This window comes from Gracilinanus agilis, chromosome 2 (genome assembly GCF_016433145.1).
Source record: "Gracilinanus agilis isolate LMUSP501 chromosome 2, AgileGrace, whole genome shotgun sequence".
Classification (NCBI taxonomy): domain Eukaryota; kingdom Metazoa; phylum Chordata; class Mammalia; order Didelphimorphia; family Didelphidae; genus Gracilinanus; species Gracilinanus agilis.
The window spans coordinates 3,286,441-3,302,510 of NC_058131.1; the positions used below are offsets into that span (position 1 = coordinate 3,286,441).

General features: G+C 51.8%; 1 protein-coding gene across 1 annotated transcript in view; it reads left to right on the forward strand.

The window, feature by feature from the left end:
- The window catches only part of LOC123234462 (cytosolic 5'-nucleotidase 1A-like), a gene marked incomplete at its 5' end in the record, with an annotated part of 32,753 nt that overhangs the window by 3,417 nt on the left and 13,266 nt on the right, over positions 1-16,070 (forward strand). Inside the window, 6 exons of the mRNA XM_044660362.1 lie at positions 4,044-4,139; positions 4,430-4,618; positions 5,191-5,301; positions 6,506-6,778; positions 7,505-7,672; positions 14,066-14,195. Coding sequence (XP_044516297.1) covers positions 4,044-4,139; positions 4,430-4,618; positions 5,191-5,301; positions 6,506-6,778; positions 7,505-7,672; positions 14,066-14,195 — 967 coding nt within the window. The remainder of the gene's footprint in view (positions 1-4,043; positions 4,140-4,429; positions 4,619-5,190; positions 5,302-6,505; positions 6,779-7,504; positions 7,673-14,065; positions 14,196-16,070) is intronic.

The following is a 16,070-nucleotide window of genomic DNA, read 5'->3' on the forward strand; positions in this document are numbered from 1 at the left end:
GAGAGAGAGAGAGAGAGAGAGAGAGAGAGAGAGAGAGAGAGAGAGAGAGAGAGAGAGAGAGAGAGAGAGAGAGATCTTTTTCCTTTTTCTTTGGGATAACAGACATGGTAGTGGCATCACTGGGTCAGATGGTATGTGCAGTTTTGTAGCCCTTTGGGCATATTTCAAATTGTTTTCCAAAATGGTAAGACCATTTCAGAACTCCACCAACAATGTATTAGTGTCCCTATTTTTCCAGATCCCCTCTAGCATTTGTCAGTGTCCTTTTCTGTCGTGTTATTCAATCTAATAGGTGTAAGGTGGTACCTCAGAGATGTTTTAATTTACATTTCTACAATGGAAAGTGATTTAGAGAATTTCTTCATGAGACTACAAAAGCTTCCTTCTTCTGATAACTGCCTCTTCATTTCCTTTGATTACCTATTAGAGAGAAGTGCTTATTTTTATCTCTTTATTCTTATTTTATATTAATTATACATATTATTTATTTATATCAGTATTCTACAAATTTGAGAATTGGGGCTTTATCAGAGAAATTTGCTATATTCCCCCTCCCTCATCAGAGTTTCCTGCTCTTTGTTCTGATTTTGGCTACACTGGGGCATTTTGTGCAAAAAACTTTTTAATCACATTTAATCTAAATTATTCGTTTTACTTCCTGTTATCCTCTCCATCTCCTGTTTGATCACAAACTTTTCCCTTGTCTATACATATGACAGGATATCTTTTCCATGTTCCTCTAATTTGCTTATATCACCCTCTAGGTCTAAGTAAGGTACCCATCTTGACCTTATTTTGGTATAGGATGTGAAATATCGGTCTATGCCTAGTTTGTGTCAAACTGCTTTCCAGTTTTTCCAGCAATTTTGGAATGATTTTTGCTTACATTGCTGGAATCTCCTTGTTATTGAATGTTATTGCATCATCACTATTCATTAAGGAAATTGGCCTATAGTTTTCTTTTTCTGTTTTTGCTCTCTGGTTAAGGTATCAAAACTATATTTCTTTCAAAAAAGGAATTTTATGTAGGATTTCTTTTTTCCCTGTTTTTTTTTTCAAATACTTCAAATACTATTGAAAGAAACAGTTCCTTAAATTTGGTAGAATTCATTTGAAAAGCCATCTGAGCCTGGGGATGTTTTGTTTTTGTTTGTTTGTTTTTTTCCTAGGGAACTCACTAATAACTTATTCAATTTCTTTTTCTAAGATAGGCTTATTTCCTCTTCTGTTCACTTATATTTTTGTAAATATTCATCATTTTCATTGAGATTTTTTGTTGTTTTGGCATATAACTGGGCAAAATAACTCCTAAAATTGTTTTAATTTTATCTCTACTGATGATGCATATTATCTTTTATTTTTTTATATTGGTAATGTGTTTTTAATCAAATTAATCAATACTTTATATTTTCACAGAAAACCAGCTTCTAGTTATACTGATTAGCTCAATGATCTTTTTTTTAAATATTCCCTTTGATTTTTAGGATTTCCATTTTGATATTTAACTAGAGATTTAACTTTTTTTCTTTCTAGCTTTTTTTAGTTGCATATCTAATTCATTTATCTACTCTTTCTCTTTCACTGACATATTAGATAGATGGGTAAATAGATAGATTTCCCACATGTACTACTTTGGTTGCTGTTGTCTCATTGCTGTCACTACCTTCAAGGATATGATTAATTCTAGGATTTATTCTTTGACCCATTCATTCTGTAGGATTAGATAATTTAGTTTCCAATTAATTTTTAGTCTGTACTTCCACAGTCCTTTATTAAATGCAATAATATTTATTGTAGTATGGTCTGAAAAGGATGTTTTAAATAATAATAAATGTTTCTACATTTATGAGGTTTCTTTAACCCTAATAAATGATAATTTTTGTGAATATGCCATATATGTGATAAAAAGTATACTCCTTTCTTTTCCCATTCAGTTTTCTCCAGAGATCTATATCAAAAGTTCTAAAAATTCTATTCATTTCCTTAACTTCTTATTTATTTTATGGGTATATTTATTTAGTTCTGGGAAGGCAAAGATGGGATTTAATACAGTTTTACTATCTCTCTCTTCCCATAACTCATTTAACTTTTCCTTTAAAAATTTGGATGCTGGGGATATGATTGGGGATGTTGACTTTAAACGATCACTCTATTGTAAATATTAATAATATGGAGATAGGTTTTGAACAGCGATACATGTAAAACCCAGTGGAATTGCTCATCAGCTCCAGGAAAGGGGGGAAGGGAGAAAGGGAAGGAAAGGACATGAATCATGTAGCCATGGAAAAATATTCTAAATTAATTAAATAAATGAAAAATGAAAAAAAATGGGAAAAAGAATTTGGATGCTACACCATTTGATGCATATATGTTTAATATATTAACATTACTTTATTGTCTATAGTACCCTTTAGCAAAATGTACTTTTCCTGTTTATCTTTTATTTATTTTTAAACCCTTACCTTCTGTCTTCAGAAGGTATTGGTTCCATGTAAGTGTTGGTTCCAAAGCAGAAGAGTAATAAGGGTCAGACAGTTAGGGTTAAGTGACATGCCCAGGATTACACATCTGGGAAGTAGCTGAGGCCACATTTGAACCCAGGACCCTTACCTCCAGTCCTGACCCTCTATTGACTGAGCCACCTAGCTGCCTTTCTGTTTATCTCTTTTAATTAAGTCTTTTACTTTAGTTCTGTCTGACATCATGATTGCTACTCCTTTCTTTTTGTTTGTCTGTTTTAGCTGAAGCCAAATAGATTCTATTCCAGCCCTTTATTTTAACTCTGTGTATGTCCTTCTATTTTAAGTGTGTTTCTTATAAATAATGTATTGTTATATTATTTCTAATTCATTCTGCTATCTCCTGTTTTGTGAGTGAGTTCATCCCAGGCACATTTCCAGTTGATTACTAACTGTACATTTCTCTCTATACTACTTTCTTCTGCTCTTTCCTTTTTCACTCTGTCCTTCTTCCTGTTTGTTTTGCTTCTGACCACTGCAGCCCTTGACCAACTCTCCCTTTTAATCATTGCCTCCTTTCTCTTACCCCCTTCCTTTCCTACTTCTTTGTTGGGTAAGACAGATTTCTATACCCAATCAAATGTGTGTATGTATGTATATGTGTATGTATATGCATACATGTAAATGTGTGTACACATACATATGTATGCACACATAGTACATATATAGTTCTTCCCTCTTTGAACCAGATCAGATGAGGTTCAGACATAGCTTTCCTGACATTTCCCCTTCTACCCTAACAGTTCTCCCTTACACGCCTCCTTTATGTGGGATAAACTCTCCAGTCTTCCTCTCTCTCCCCTTCTTCCCATGCATCCCTTTTTCTCACCTCTGCATTTTTCTGAGATCACCTCAACACAGTCAGTGCATACCTGTGCCCTCTGTCTATGTACATGCCTTCTTTGATGCCCCGTCTGCCTTAATGATAGCCATGTTCTTAGAGGTTACGTGTATCTTCTTATTTGGGAATACAAAGCTTAACTTTACTCAGCCTCTTGAGATTCATTTTTTTCGTAATGCCAACTGCTGCCTTTTTCTGCTTCTCTTGAGGCTTGTATTTGAGAGCCAAGTTTTCTACTCAGTACTGGTCTTGTCGTCAGAAATGTTTCAAAGTCCTCTGTTTCACCGGAAATCTATTTCCCTCCTTAAGGGTTCTCTTCCATTTTGGTGGGTAGATTATTCTTGGTTATAATCCCAGCTCGCTGATCTTTAGGAATATCGTACTCCAAGCCCTCTGGAGTGCCATCCAGACCCGTGGCCAGTTATTTTGCCCCTCTGGCCTGTCACTACTCTGGGAGTCCTGCCTCTACGGCCACTCGGAGCTCTATAAAACGGCGTCCTCACCCAGTTAGTTACTAGGACGGAGAGTGCAACGCAAGGCTTTTCCCGTTTCACAAGGGCACGTTAGTCTGGTTAATGGGGATGTCTGTGGTTCTGTCCCTTTGTGTTAAGCCTGGGCTGGAGACCTCGAGTCTGAACCAAATCACTTCACTTGTCTTTTTTTTTTTCTTTTTCCACCCGAAGTTTGAAGGGGCCATGAAAGTTCCCAGAGAATCCAGTGAAGTGGACAGGAGGACCATGAGAGACGTCGATAGAGGGAACACCCGCCAGACCGCCCAGGTGAGCCCGCGTGCCTGGGGCCGGAAGGACCAGGCAGGTGTGAGGAGCCGAGGCAGGGGTGGGAGACTGAGAGGACAGGAGGCCAGGCTACCCATCTGCCCAGAGAGGTTGTGAAGGGAGAGGTAGGAGCAGCCAGTCCCTGCTTCCCCTCCAGTCAGCACGCCCCGCGTCTGCACCTCCAGGTCGGACTTGTCCTCCTCGCCCAGGAGGAGAGGACAGCCTCTGGGGCACATGGGGAGGGGACAGGGCGTCTGGCCATCGCAATGACTCGTTTCTGCACAATCTTTCAGATGAGGCGTTCTGTCAACCCGATTCACTCGCTAAGGCGTTGTTCGATGTGGTGTTTTTCGTCGTATAGACGCTGCCTTGGCCTGGGTGCTGTGGAGGGAGCATTACTTCTTGGCCCCTTCCGCAGTCTGACTGTTTATTTATATGTGTGCCTGTTGTGGGAGCAGGGACAGCAGGCCATCATAATCAGGGTGAGCAGAGACCACGCGACTCGATTTCGAGGGGAGCCAGAGGAATTCTGGGGGGAGGTGGAGGGCCCAGAGGGCAGAGCAGATGGCCAGGAGACCCAGGCTCTTTCCACTTCACTCGACCCCACCCACCGGAGTCTGACTCGAAGCCAAAGCCGGCGGGTGGCTTTGGACTGACCTGACAACGGGCCAGACTAGTGGTCCTGGCGCTGCCCTCAGGGGGCTGCCTCTCGGCTCCTCTCGCTCCAAGGGGGCAGCTTGTCCGGCCCCTGGTCCAGGCCTCGCCTTGGACAGGGAGAAGAAAGGAGCGAGTTTCCCAAGGGGGAAGGGAGGCGAGGCAAGGCTCTCTGAGACTCCCTTCTAGACGTGCTCTTTTCCTGGCACCCAGAGCGGATCCAGGGCCAGGAGGAACGGAGGGACAAGGATGGGGTGGAGGTGGAGGTGAGCCGAGAGCCAGGAAGGGCCCGGAGTGCCGGGCCGTAGGAGCGAGGCTGTCTCCTGGCTACACTCACACTGGCCCTGCCGGGCAGCAGGGGCAGCAGGCTGACACCCTGCTTCTCAACTCTCCCGCCCAGGGCATAGCACAGGAGCACATGATGCCAAAAGGGGACTCTCAGAAAAACTTCCGGATGGGTCGCAATTCCCGGGTTGGTTCTGCAGAGGAGGCCAAGAGCAAGAGCGTGAGGGTAAGCCTAAGGGAGGAGGGGAAGAGACAGGGCAGCAAGCTGAGGGGGAGAGCAGGCGGGCAGGCCGTCAGCCTGGGGGTACTGGTAGATGGGATGGAGAGTCTGGGGCTCATTCACAACAGGAAGAAAAGAAGCGAGCGTTGAAACAGTCCCCCCCGTGTGCCAGGCACTGTGCTCAGCACTTTATAAGGATACTCTAACCCATCCTCACAGTACCTCTGGGGGCCAGGTGCCGCTATTATCCCCATTTTATAGATGAGGAAACGGAGGCGAGCCCCAGTGATTTGTTCAGGGACATCCTGAACATCGCATTACTCAAAGTTGATTAAGTGTCTGAGGCTGAATTTGAACTCGGGCTCCTCGAGGCCTTGCCCAGGGCTCTGTATGATCTCGTGCCCCCAATGGCCCCTCAGCTGTAGCTCCCCGGGCATCCCGCAGGGCCTCTCTGTTCTTGGGGCTTGTTTCAGCTGCTCTAGGGCTGATGGAGGGTGTGAGGGAGGCGCTGGAACATCTCTGCTCGGGGCAGCAGCCGCCCCATCAGTACGCAGTCTGAGTCTGCTTCAGGATCTGGGTCTGTCCATAACTAGGGACGCTGGCGGGCCGGGGAGGGGGGAGGCCAGCAGCCCTGCAGTCGGGAAGCCCTGAGGTCCACTCCAGCGTCGGGCACTTCTGTGGCTCATTGTCTCCTTTCTGCCTGCCTCGGTTTGCTTAGCTGTAAACTGGGGATAATAATAATAGCACCGACTTCCCAGGGATTTTGTAAGAATCAAGCGCTGCCCAAATGCTGGCTGTGATTACGGTGGCTGCGATGGGTGGGAGGGCTCCAGGCCTCCCGAGTCCCATTTTATAAATGAGGAAACCCTTGGGAAGAAATGACGCGACTTGCCCAGGGTCCCTGGGCCAGTGCCTGGCTGGGCAGGAGCCCCGGACCTCCAGGTCTTGAGGAGCTCCCCTGCCCCCAGGCACCAGCTAGGCTGTCTTCTCCTTGGGCTGTGCCCCTTCCTCCAGGGGCTTTCCATACAGAAAAGCTGAACCTGGATCTGCTGCATCTCGGGCCGGGGGAAGGCAGGGCTTTAGGCTCTGGGGAGGGGGGGCCGAGCCAGAGGCCTCAGCTGTACATAGCTGTGCTTGGGGGTACGGGAGAGACGGGCCTGGGGTCCACAGGGCCAGGTCGCATCACTCAAAGTTGCTCCTGTCTCCCCAGTCTGTCAGCAATATGACCTCTCGCGTCTCGAGCCCAGAGCCTGTGGAGCAGAAATTATCTTCTTCCACTTCACCAACTCTGCGGACCTCTGAGAAGAACCCCAGCTCTCCCCAGGAGCGAGAACGGAGTTTGTCTCCACCTCGCCCCTGCCCTCACTCCCCACCCCCACCATCAGAGGGGTCCAAGCCCCGGATATCCCAGGATCGGAAGAGCACCAAGAGTGATGATACTGATGAGGACGTTTCCAACTGGACCCCGGGTCGACCCAGACCAGTAAGCAGCATCCGTTTTCTTTCCTCTCTTCCCCTCAGAATCTTCCACCTCCCATTTCTTGGGCCTCTCTCCCCTGCCCCTCTGTAGCCCATTAGACCCTGATACCCTAGACCAGTGATGGCAAACCTTTTAAAGACCGAGTGCCCAAACTGCAGCCCTCACACGACATGTGAGCTCCCCGCCTTACCCCTGACAGGAGAGGGAGGCAGTGCTCCCATCGGGCAGCTGGGCAGAAGGGTGGGTAATGGGAGAAATGTCCTCAGGTGAGGTGGAAAGGAGGAAGGGAGCAGCCCCCTCTGGCATGCATCAGCACGTGTGCCATAGGTTCACCAACATGGCCCTGGGCCATTCTCTCCTTCTGGACTCTGGTCCCCTTCAGCCTCCCTGATGTGCTCCTTTCCCATCCTCTCTACCTGTCCTCCCACTGCTTCCCTCTTCCTCTCCTGGCCCTTTGTGTGTCTGTCCCATCCTCTCTTCTTGGCCTTCACTCATCCATCTTTCCCTCCCTTATCTGCAATCAGCCATCATTCACCTAGTCACCTAGTCAACCAACCAACCAACCAATCCTTCAACAGGAGTCACCCCTCCTCCACTCTGACTCCATTGCTTGCCCTGCTTTCGTTCCTCTAGCTGTGTCTGTCTGTCTGTCTGTCTGTCTGTCTGCTCCACCCTTCTTCCTCTCACCCTTCCTCACTCATCCATCTGTCTGGACACCTCTTCCTGCAGCCCAAACCTAAGAATGCCATCACCATTGCTGTCTCCTCCCGAGCACTCTTCAATATGGTGGAAGATAGTAAAATCTTTGAGAATGAAGGACTAGAGAAGTACATGGAGTACCAGGTCCTCAATGAGAATGTCATTCTGAGCCCTGGACCTGCCTTTGGCTTCATCAAGGTAACCGCCCAAGGCCACATGGAGAAAAGCCCGAGACAAGTTCTGGGCATCCTCTCTGCTCAGGGAAGGGGCTAGCCTAGACGACCTGTTATTGGGGCCCTCTGGGCCCGACTCTGGGACTGTGTGACTCCCCCCACCATCATCTTCCTCTAAGTCCATCTCCCAGCTCTCCCGTTCTTGCTTCCCCCTCCTTCATCATCTCACCATCCCTTTCAAGAGCTGCCACTCCTTTTATCCCCAGGATGGTATCAGGTAAGAAACCGTTTCCCTGGGATCAACATGTTGACCCGGAGCCCTGAGCCCAGTTTCCCCAAGAGCAGGTTTAGCCAACTCTAACAGAAAACCTGCTGCCCTGGACGCTAGAAGGCCTGAGCCTTTCCCCCAGCTCGGCCAAGTTCTTGTGGCCATCTCTTAGCCTCTGGGAGAGCGTTTCCCGCCTCCACACATGTGCCTAACTGGGCAAATGGGGTGACAGTCATCATTTCTGGTAAAAGTAAGCACCATGAATGGAATGGGAGAGCAGAAAGGGCCCTGACCATAAAGCTGAGTGGTCTGGGTTCCGGGGCGGCCTCTGGCCAACTCTGTTCGAAAGGTCTTTCCAAGTTGGACGTGCTCGCGAGCTCTGATGGCAAAGAAAGGCAGTGGTGGGCCTCTTAGGGTTTTAGGCCGTCCAAAAACGGCTCCCGGAAATAGATGGGCCTCCGTTACTGCCGCCCCGACAGACAATGGTTTAGGCAGAGGAGAACATCCCATACTGCCCCATCTCCACCCAGGTCCTGAGGGAGGGGAGGGGATCAGGGACAACCCCTGAACACAGCTGTCAGTCATGTCTGTGGCTGGGGTGAGGCAGAGAATCCAGGGAGGCTGACTCAGTTGGGGCCAACCTTCTCCTTCTCCTCCAGGATGAGGGGCTCAGGCACCCGCTTGCTCTCCCAAGTCAACACATTAAAAAATTCCTATTTGGGAGTCTCCAAAGGGAAATGGTATCAACCACAGTTTCCCTTTAAGTTAGCAAAAGCAGGAAAATCCAGTTTGCAATTGGTCAAGGTTCCAAAAGGGAGGAAGGAGGCCTTGGCGTGAGGGTCAGGAGCCCTGAGGAGCAATCCCTTACGGCCACAGACTTGAGAGCTGTCCGGACTTCAGGGATGGCCCAGTCCCGTCCCCTTCATTTCAGAGTGAGAAACACCGAGGTTTTAATGGGTCTAATTTGACCCACAGTTAGGGACTCATTTCTTTGTCCACCATCGTCAGCGACGGGCCTTGCCTTCCGACCCTCCAAAACGAGAGGATTGGATGAGGGAATCCTCAAATACTTCTTCAAACAGTGGAAAGAGCGTAGAAGCTAGGATCAAGACACATCTGCGTCCAAGTCTGGGCTCTGACTCTATCGTTGTTACCTTGGGCAAGTCCCTCGCTCTCGCTGATAGAGCCTCAGATCGTTCATCTGGAGAACAAAGGCTTTCTTCCTTTCTGAGGTCTCTCAGAACCCCGAGAAGCACCAAAGGTTTTCCCGAGATCACACCATGATCGTTTACAAGTAGATGACCAACGTGGCAGGGACTGTTGCCTCCAACTGGCACAGAGGTGACCCAAAGGAGTTCTGCTCTGCATCACCAATCCCAATAAGGAGCCAGCCAGCTAAGCACCTGTACCAAGACGAGGTCTCCATATTACAAAGGAGGAAATGGGGGTCCAAGAGCTAAAGGAAGGTGGTCGGCCTCCCACAGGCAGGGCCAGAGCTGAGGCTGAGCCTGGCTTTAGCTTGGTTTGTCCTTCTTCTAGTCGAGGCTCTTCCCGGTGCCCTCCTGCCCTTCTTCTCTCTCGCCACTTGGCTAGAGGGGGCTCTTAAGAGATGCAGGGAAAGTCCTTCCTGCTTCCCTCACTCTGACCACTCCCATCCCACGCCTAGTAAGTTGTTAAGGCCTTTTCATTCTTTCTCGATATGCACCCCTTTAGCCCCGCGCTTCGTCAGGGCTTCTGCGGCCCATGCCAGACTACTGTAACACCTTTCTCTGGGTCTCCCTCGAATCTGCTCCTCTTCTCTAGCCCATTCTCCACCCAGCAGCCAAAAGAATTTCCCTAAAGCCCAGCCCTGATGATACCACTTCGCAGCTCAGCTCCTGCCAGGGACTCCCTTTGCTTCCAAGATTAAACCAAGAGGAAATCAGATGCCCACTTGGCGGCACATACAATGCTTCCTTCCCACTGAGGCCTACCTGGAAAGGCCGGTCTTCCAGACCTTTTGCTCATTATTCCCTTTTCTAAATTCCATCCAAAGTAGCCCATTTGCTATTCCTCAAACTCAGTCTTCCCTCTGGGCCTTTGTCCAGTTTTCTCCTATGACGAGAGGGCCCTCCATCCTTGCCTCAGTCTCTTAGAACACGGAGCTGTCTTTAAGGAGATTAAACTCACTTGGCCAGCAACTGAGAGGTCCTAAAGGCATGTGGAGACATGAGCGATGAGGCCACAGCAGTGTGGAAGATGGCTCTGGCAACGTCAACAAGGATGGATCAGACAAGAGAGACCAGAGACGAGAGGAGCAGCCTGGGGGAACGTGGCCTTGGACACTTGGGGCTGAGACGGGGACATCCGAGATCTTCTGGAAAATGAGCCAAGACGGCTGGGAAACTAATGAGACAACAGGGAAGAGGAAGGGAGAGGACCCAGAGCCTCCTGCTGCCCTGGAGGCCGTGCCAAGGGAAGGCTGCCCATACTGGGTGGCTGGGCCTCATCAAGAGGGGATTCTGGTCCAGACCAACATGGAACTCCATGACTTCTGACCTGGAGATTCCAGAGTGGTGTGAAGCCTCAGCCACCATGTAATGTGTGTGTCTGAGTGTCTCTGTGTATGTGAGTGTGAGCGAGTGTGTATCTGTGTGCACCCACAACGTGGAAGATAACAGCCCTGGGCAGTCAGTCTGTACAGAATCGATAGAAATCCTTTCTGTAGGGGAGGGAGAGGAGCCATATGAACTTATGAAGGCCTGCTGGGTGCCCGGCACTGTGCTACAGCACTCTACAAATGTTATCCCATTTAATCCTCACAACAGCGGCAGACGGAGGGGAAGTGACTTGCCCAAGATGTCTTGAGGCTGGATGTGAACTCGAGTCTTCCTGATTCCAGGGCCAATGCCGAGGTGAAGGGAAGGAAGGCTTTAAATGCCGAAAGGGAGAGTTTGATTTCTTCCTGGACATGCGAGAGGACCTTCGATGTCCCTTGAGCAGGAGTGTGTGGCATCGCGAGAGCCGTAGTTGAGAAATATGTGTTAGGCAGGGCGTTAGAGAGAGTGGGGGCATCGTCTAGGGGGAGGCGGGGAGGAGGGCTTGCCCCAGGGTGCTGGCTATGTGAGTAGAGAAGAGAGAACAGATTCCAGAGACACGGTAGAGGGAGGATGGACAAGCCTGAGTTGGATGGATGGATGGATGGATGGATGGGGGTGGGGGAGGTGGAGGAAGGGAGAATCTCTATTTGTATTCTGCACCGTCCCAGGGTCAGTTAAGGACATAGCCCTGGAGCTCTAGGGAGAGGGAGGCTTACTAAATAGTCTGTGAATCTTCCGCTTATTGAGGAGAAAGAGAGAGAAGAACTCAGGACAAAGCCTTGGGACTCGCCCACAGCTGGCGGCCATGACAAGGCTCATCAGCCAGCCAAGGAGCCTGAGAAGAAGTCAGAGTTGGGAGATCCAGGAGGGATGAGGGTTGGGGAAGCCACGCAGAGGGGACGTCCGTGGAAGGGGCTGGTGATGGTGTCGAAGGCTGCAGAGAAGTCAAGATGGAGAACCTCATGAGAAGAGGAGGCACTGACGACCCGAACGGAGAAGAGATCAACCACGTGATCCTGGAGAGAATGGCTCCGCTTGAGTGATGGGATCCAGAGGCCTGAGAGGGAGCGAGCTCTCTGGAGCTGCCGACGAGCTTTCCCGGCGTGGGAGCTCAATGAGGGCGGGGTTTTAAGGATGGGTAAGACCTGCCTGTAGGGAGCGGGAAGCGACCCCCCAAGAAGGAGAAGGGAGATGGAAGGGTTTGCTTTTCCAGGGAAACAATCTCATCTGAAAGGTGGTCCAGCCGGGTGCCCTCACTAACGGAAAAGAGGATAAGGGATGAGAAGAAAGGATTTGGGCTGCTGGGCTGAGACACTTCCCGTAGAATCTACGTTTGGGGACAGACGCACAGCCTCTGCCTCGGTTTCTGTTTCCATTAAAGAGGATGATCCCAGCATGTATTTGTGAGCCACCAGCAGCGACCTCTGAAGCACTGTGGAGACAGAGAGGCGATGAAACACAGGCAGAGAGTCCTTGGTAACGGGCAGTGCTGGGAACACTCGGAGGAACGCCGGGGGGTCGGCGGCGCTGGTCATCGGACAAGTGGCCCGAAAGGCAAGAAGGAATTGTTTTGTTTGTTTTGTTTTAAGTCGGGGAGGAAAATGGAAAGGCTAAGCCAGCAGAGCAGCCTTGGCTCAGGTTCTGTGGGGAAACCACAGCCCGTGTGAATAAAAGAACGGTCACGGAATGTCTCAGAAAGGAAGAAGTGGCCCCGAAGGAAGCTCCAGCATGGCTCCATCCCAAGCAGCTCCCAGCTATAATATAATATATATACACACTACTATACCAATAATTCAGGGGAAATGCAGGACTGCTTGCCAGGTTCGGGCAGAACTAGCAGCTCCTCTGGATCCGAAGGCAAGATGGGGGCCAGGCCGTGGACCTCAGAACCCGTGGAAATGAGTAGAGTCATCAATCACATTCATCATCCAACGAACGGCCCACCGGTCAGCCTAGTCACTACCGTTTCCTATCGCTGAGAAAGGAGGCTCTCAGAGGAAGGCGGCCGGCATGGGCAGAGGTCTCTGGCCTCTCGGACGTTTGGGCCTCCAGATCCAGCTGGCAGGCGACTCCAAGCTGGGGTGAGCAGCTGACTCCATAGATGCCACAGATGGATCCCAAAGGTTCTCCACAGACCTGGATGCTTTTGGCGCAGGCAGAACCAAATTACCAAGGACTGAGGGGGCTGCATGGACGACCGCCCCCAGCAGACATCTCATGGTTTTAACAGGATTCAGCCCAGGACACGAGCCCAAAGGCCAATGCCATGGTTGGCATATTAAGAAAGGAAGGGTCAGCGTCCAGGCCCGGGAGGTCCCCGGCCCACTGTCCTCGGCTCTACACAGACCAGGCTAGCGTACGACGCTCGGCTCCAGGGGCCGCGTTTTAGGAACAAAGCTGGCCTGGGGGGACGTTCCGGGGAGTGCAGCGAGGATGGCGAGGGGGGACCGCCAGCATCCAGACAGAGCTTCCCGGTTGGCAGAGCACTTTGGGTATGTCGTCTCCTCTGAGTCTTACAAGAGCCTGGGGGACAGGCGCTACAACTATCCCTAAAGAAATGAAATGACTTGCCCAAGGCCACACTGCTCTTCTTCCTGACTCCAGGGTGAGGCCGCCTCACTGCTCTGAGGGCCCTAATATTGCCCAATGGGAAGAGAGGCTGCAGAAATTGGGGCTATTTAGCCTGCAGACTTAAGTAACCTTTCAAAAGATATCATAGCTGTGCCAAGTCCTGGGAACGCTGAAGACACTTTAGACCTAGTTCCACTTCACCCTAGAGAATCCTTCTAGAAGGGACCGTTTTAGGCTTCCCATCAAGCCTTCATTTAGAGGTTCCCAAAATTCAAAGAGACTAGAGCAGCTGGGTGGCTCAGTGGATGGAGAGCCAGCCCTAGAATTGGGAGGTCCTGGGTTCAAATCTAACCTCAGACACTTCCTAGTTGTGTGACCCTGGGCAAGTCACTTAACCCGTGGCAGAGCCCTTTCTGCTCTCTGCCTTGAAAACAATGTTTAGTATCAATTCTAAGACAGAAGGGAAAGATTTGAAAAAGGTTAAAAGGGACTCGGTGTCCCCGAAGGCTTTGCTCCCCAAGAATTCTCCGGGCAGCTGGGAGATGAGCGCTTGCCAAGGAGGATGCAGAGGGGGTGGCACAGGCTGGGCTCCTTTCCAAAGGTCATTCTGTAAGTGTGCCCTGGAGCCCCATTTCAGCTCGGGGCTCACTTGGCACCCCCCATTCCCTCTTTGAAGGGGCTTGTCTAAACTCAAAGGGCTCCTCTTTAAGGGCAGAGCCAGGGCCACGGTGGGGGGGTGCAGCTGCCTCTCCCTGCTAGTGCCCCCCCCCCCCAGGGAGGTCTCCCCTCAGAGCCTCACCTGTCAGGAGGGAGCCTCCTCGGCCTCCGTCCTAGCACGCTGACGGCGTCTTGGCTCCAAGGCAGAAGGCCTGGGCCATGGGAGGGAGCGACTGGCTCCGGCCCCGCTAGGAAGTGTCTGGGGCCGCCTTTGCCCCCAGGACCTCCCGTCTCTCCACTCCCCGGGAGTTCCTGACCGCCGCCCGCTGTGTGTCCCCCGCAGGCCCTGCAGATCGTCAACGCCAGGCTGCGGAGCCTGTACCCTAAGGAGCAGGAGCTGTTTGACATTGTGCTGATGACCAACAACCATGCCCAGGTGGGGGTGCGGCTCATCAACAGCATCAATCACCACGGTAAGGGGGGGCCCCCCAGCCCGTCCCAGCCAGCCCAGAGCTCGGACTTAGCCTGTCAGGGCCGCCTTCGGGGGCTGATCCGGGCCGGCCGCAGAGAGCCTGTTTTCTGTTGGGTTGTTGTGTGGGGAAACGTCTGAGCCTGGCATCAGGGAAGGCTCCGTGCGGAGGGTGACGGCTCCAAGGCCATCCGGCGCCTCTGGAGAGGTCCAGGAAAGAGCTTCGCAGCGTCTCTTTGCTCTCTCCTCCCCTCAACAGCCCTCTGCCCTGGGAGCACGCACACCCCCCCACACCCACACAAACATGCATGCACATGCACATGCACACGCACACATGACACACACAAACACATGCACATACCCACACACCCACACACCCACAAACACACCCATACACACACACACAAACATACCCACAAACACACATGCACACGCACAAACACATGCAAATACACACATGCATGTTCACATGCAAACGTGTGTGTGCACACACATGTGCACACACGTGCACACACATGTGCACACCCACAGCCCCAGACCCTCACTTTAGATGGAACATCCTATTCATTCAATTCCACTGAAAAACATCCATTTTGAGTTAAAGAAAGCTTGAAGAGTCCAGCAAGTAGCCCCGAGTGCCCGGCTTTGGGCAGGCCGGGGAGCGGCGCTGATGCCCGGCTAAGGGGAGAGCCGGCAGACGACATCTCAGCCTCCCATTTGTCTGCTCCGACAAGAAGGAAGAAAAGTCTCTTGTGGTCTCCGCCAGGGGACGGAAGCCTGGGCGGGGGGGCTCCTGGGCCTCGTGCCGACTCCCCCTCCCGAGCCGAAGGTCCCACTGAGTCTGGTCTCTGCGGACGGGAGTCCATTAGCTGCGGGGGCAGGTGGGTGCCTCTGGCAGAGCCTGCACGGCAGCAAGTGCTTCGTTCTGTCTAACGCCCAAAGCCCCCCTCTGGAGCGGCCGCCCCTTCTTCCTGGTCGCTCCCTTGGAGGCCCGGCAGCAAGCGTTACCCCAGAGATCCCCCGCTGGCCCTTGGGATACCCGAAGGCAGACAGCTGGCCCAGGGGATCCCCACAGGGCAGGAAGCCCAGGCTCCCCCATCCTGGTCACTGTTCTTAAACGGGACGGCCAAAGACACGAGAGCCCGGGAGGAGCGCGCCAGCCTCCTCTTAGAAAGAATGCGAGAAGCTCCCTGGTCAGCCCAGAGGAGTCCGAGCCCGCCAGGACGAGCCTTTCCTCTCTATGGCCCCAGGACGAGGGGCACCAGGGGCTTCTGGGAGAGTCCAGGAGAGCCTCCCTGACAGAGGAAGACCCTGCCGGAAGGGACACAGAACAAAGGCAGACTCTCCACACCGGCTCGTGCCAGCTTCACGGGGCCCTTTCGTTCGTGCCAAGGGTTCCAAGTGCAAACACGATGGGTCCTGAGAGGAGCCTCGGCTCCGTGGGGGTCCTTTTAGTACATCCCTATGAGAGGCTCCTGCGAGCCGAGAGGCAGGAACTCGGCAAGAACAAAAGTCATCTCTGACCCCGCGTGGCACAGCCAGAGCATCCTCGGTCCTTGCTGGAGGGCTCCAGCTGCACCCCCCCCCCCGCCCCCATCCTCTCCTTGGCTGGGTGCGAATCCTAATGCCTGAAGGCGGTGTGGACTGAAAGAGCTTCAGCTCTCCCGGCATGGGAGAGGTCTAGCAGCAGCCACGTACCAGCCGGCAACAGCAGGAAGGAGCAGCGGGCACGCCATGGCCAAAGACCATCTGATGCGGCTGCAGGAGCAAGTACGGCTCGCCGCTAGAGACCATCAGCAGAGACGGGATGCCCACCAGAGAGAAGCGGGCCCGGGCGCAGTGGCCCCAGCCAGGAGGGCATGCTGGCCACGTGTGCTCC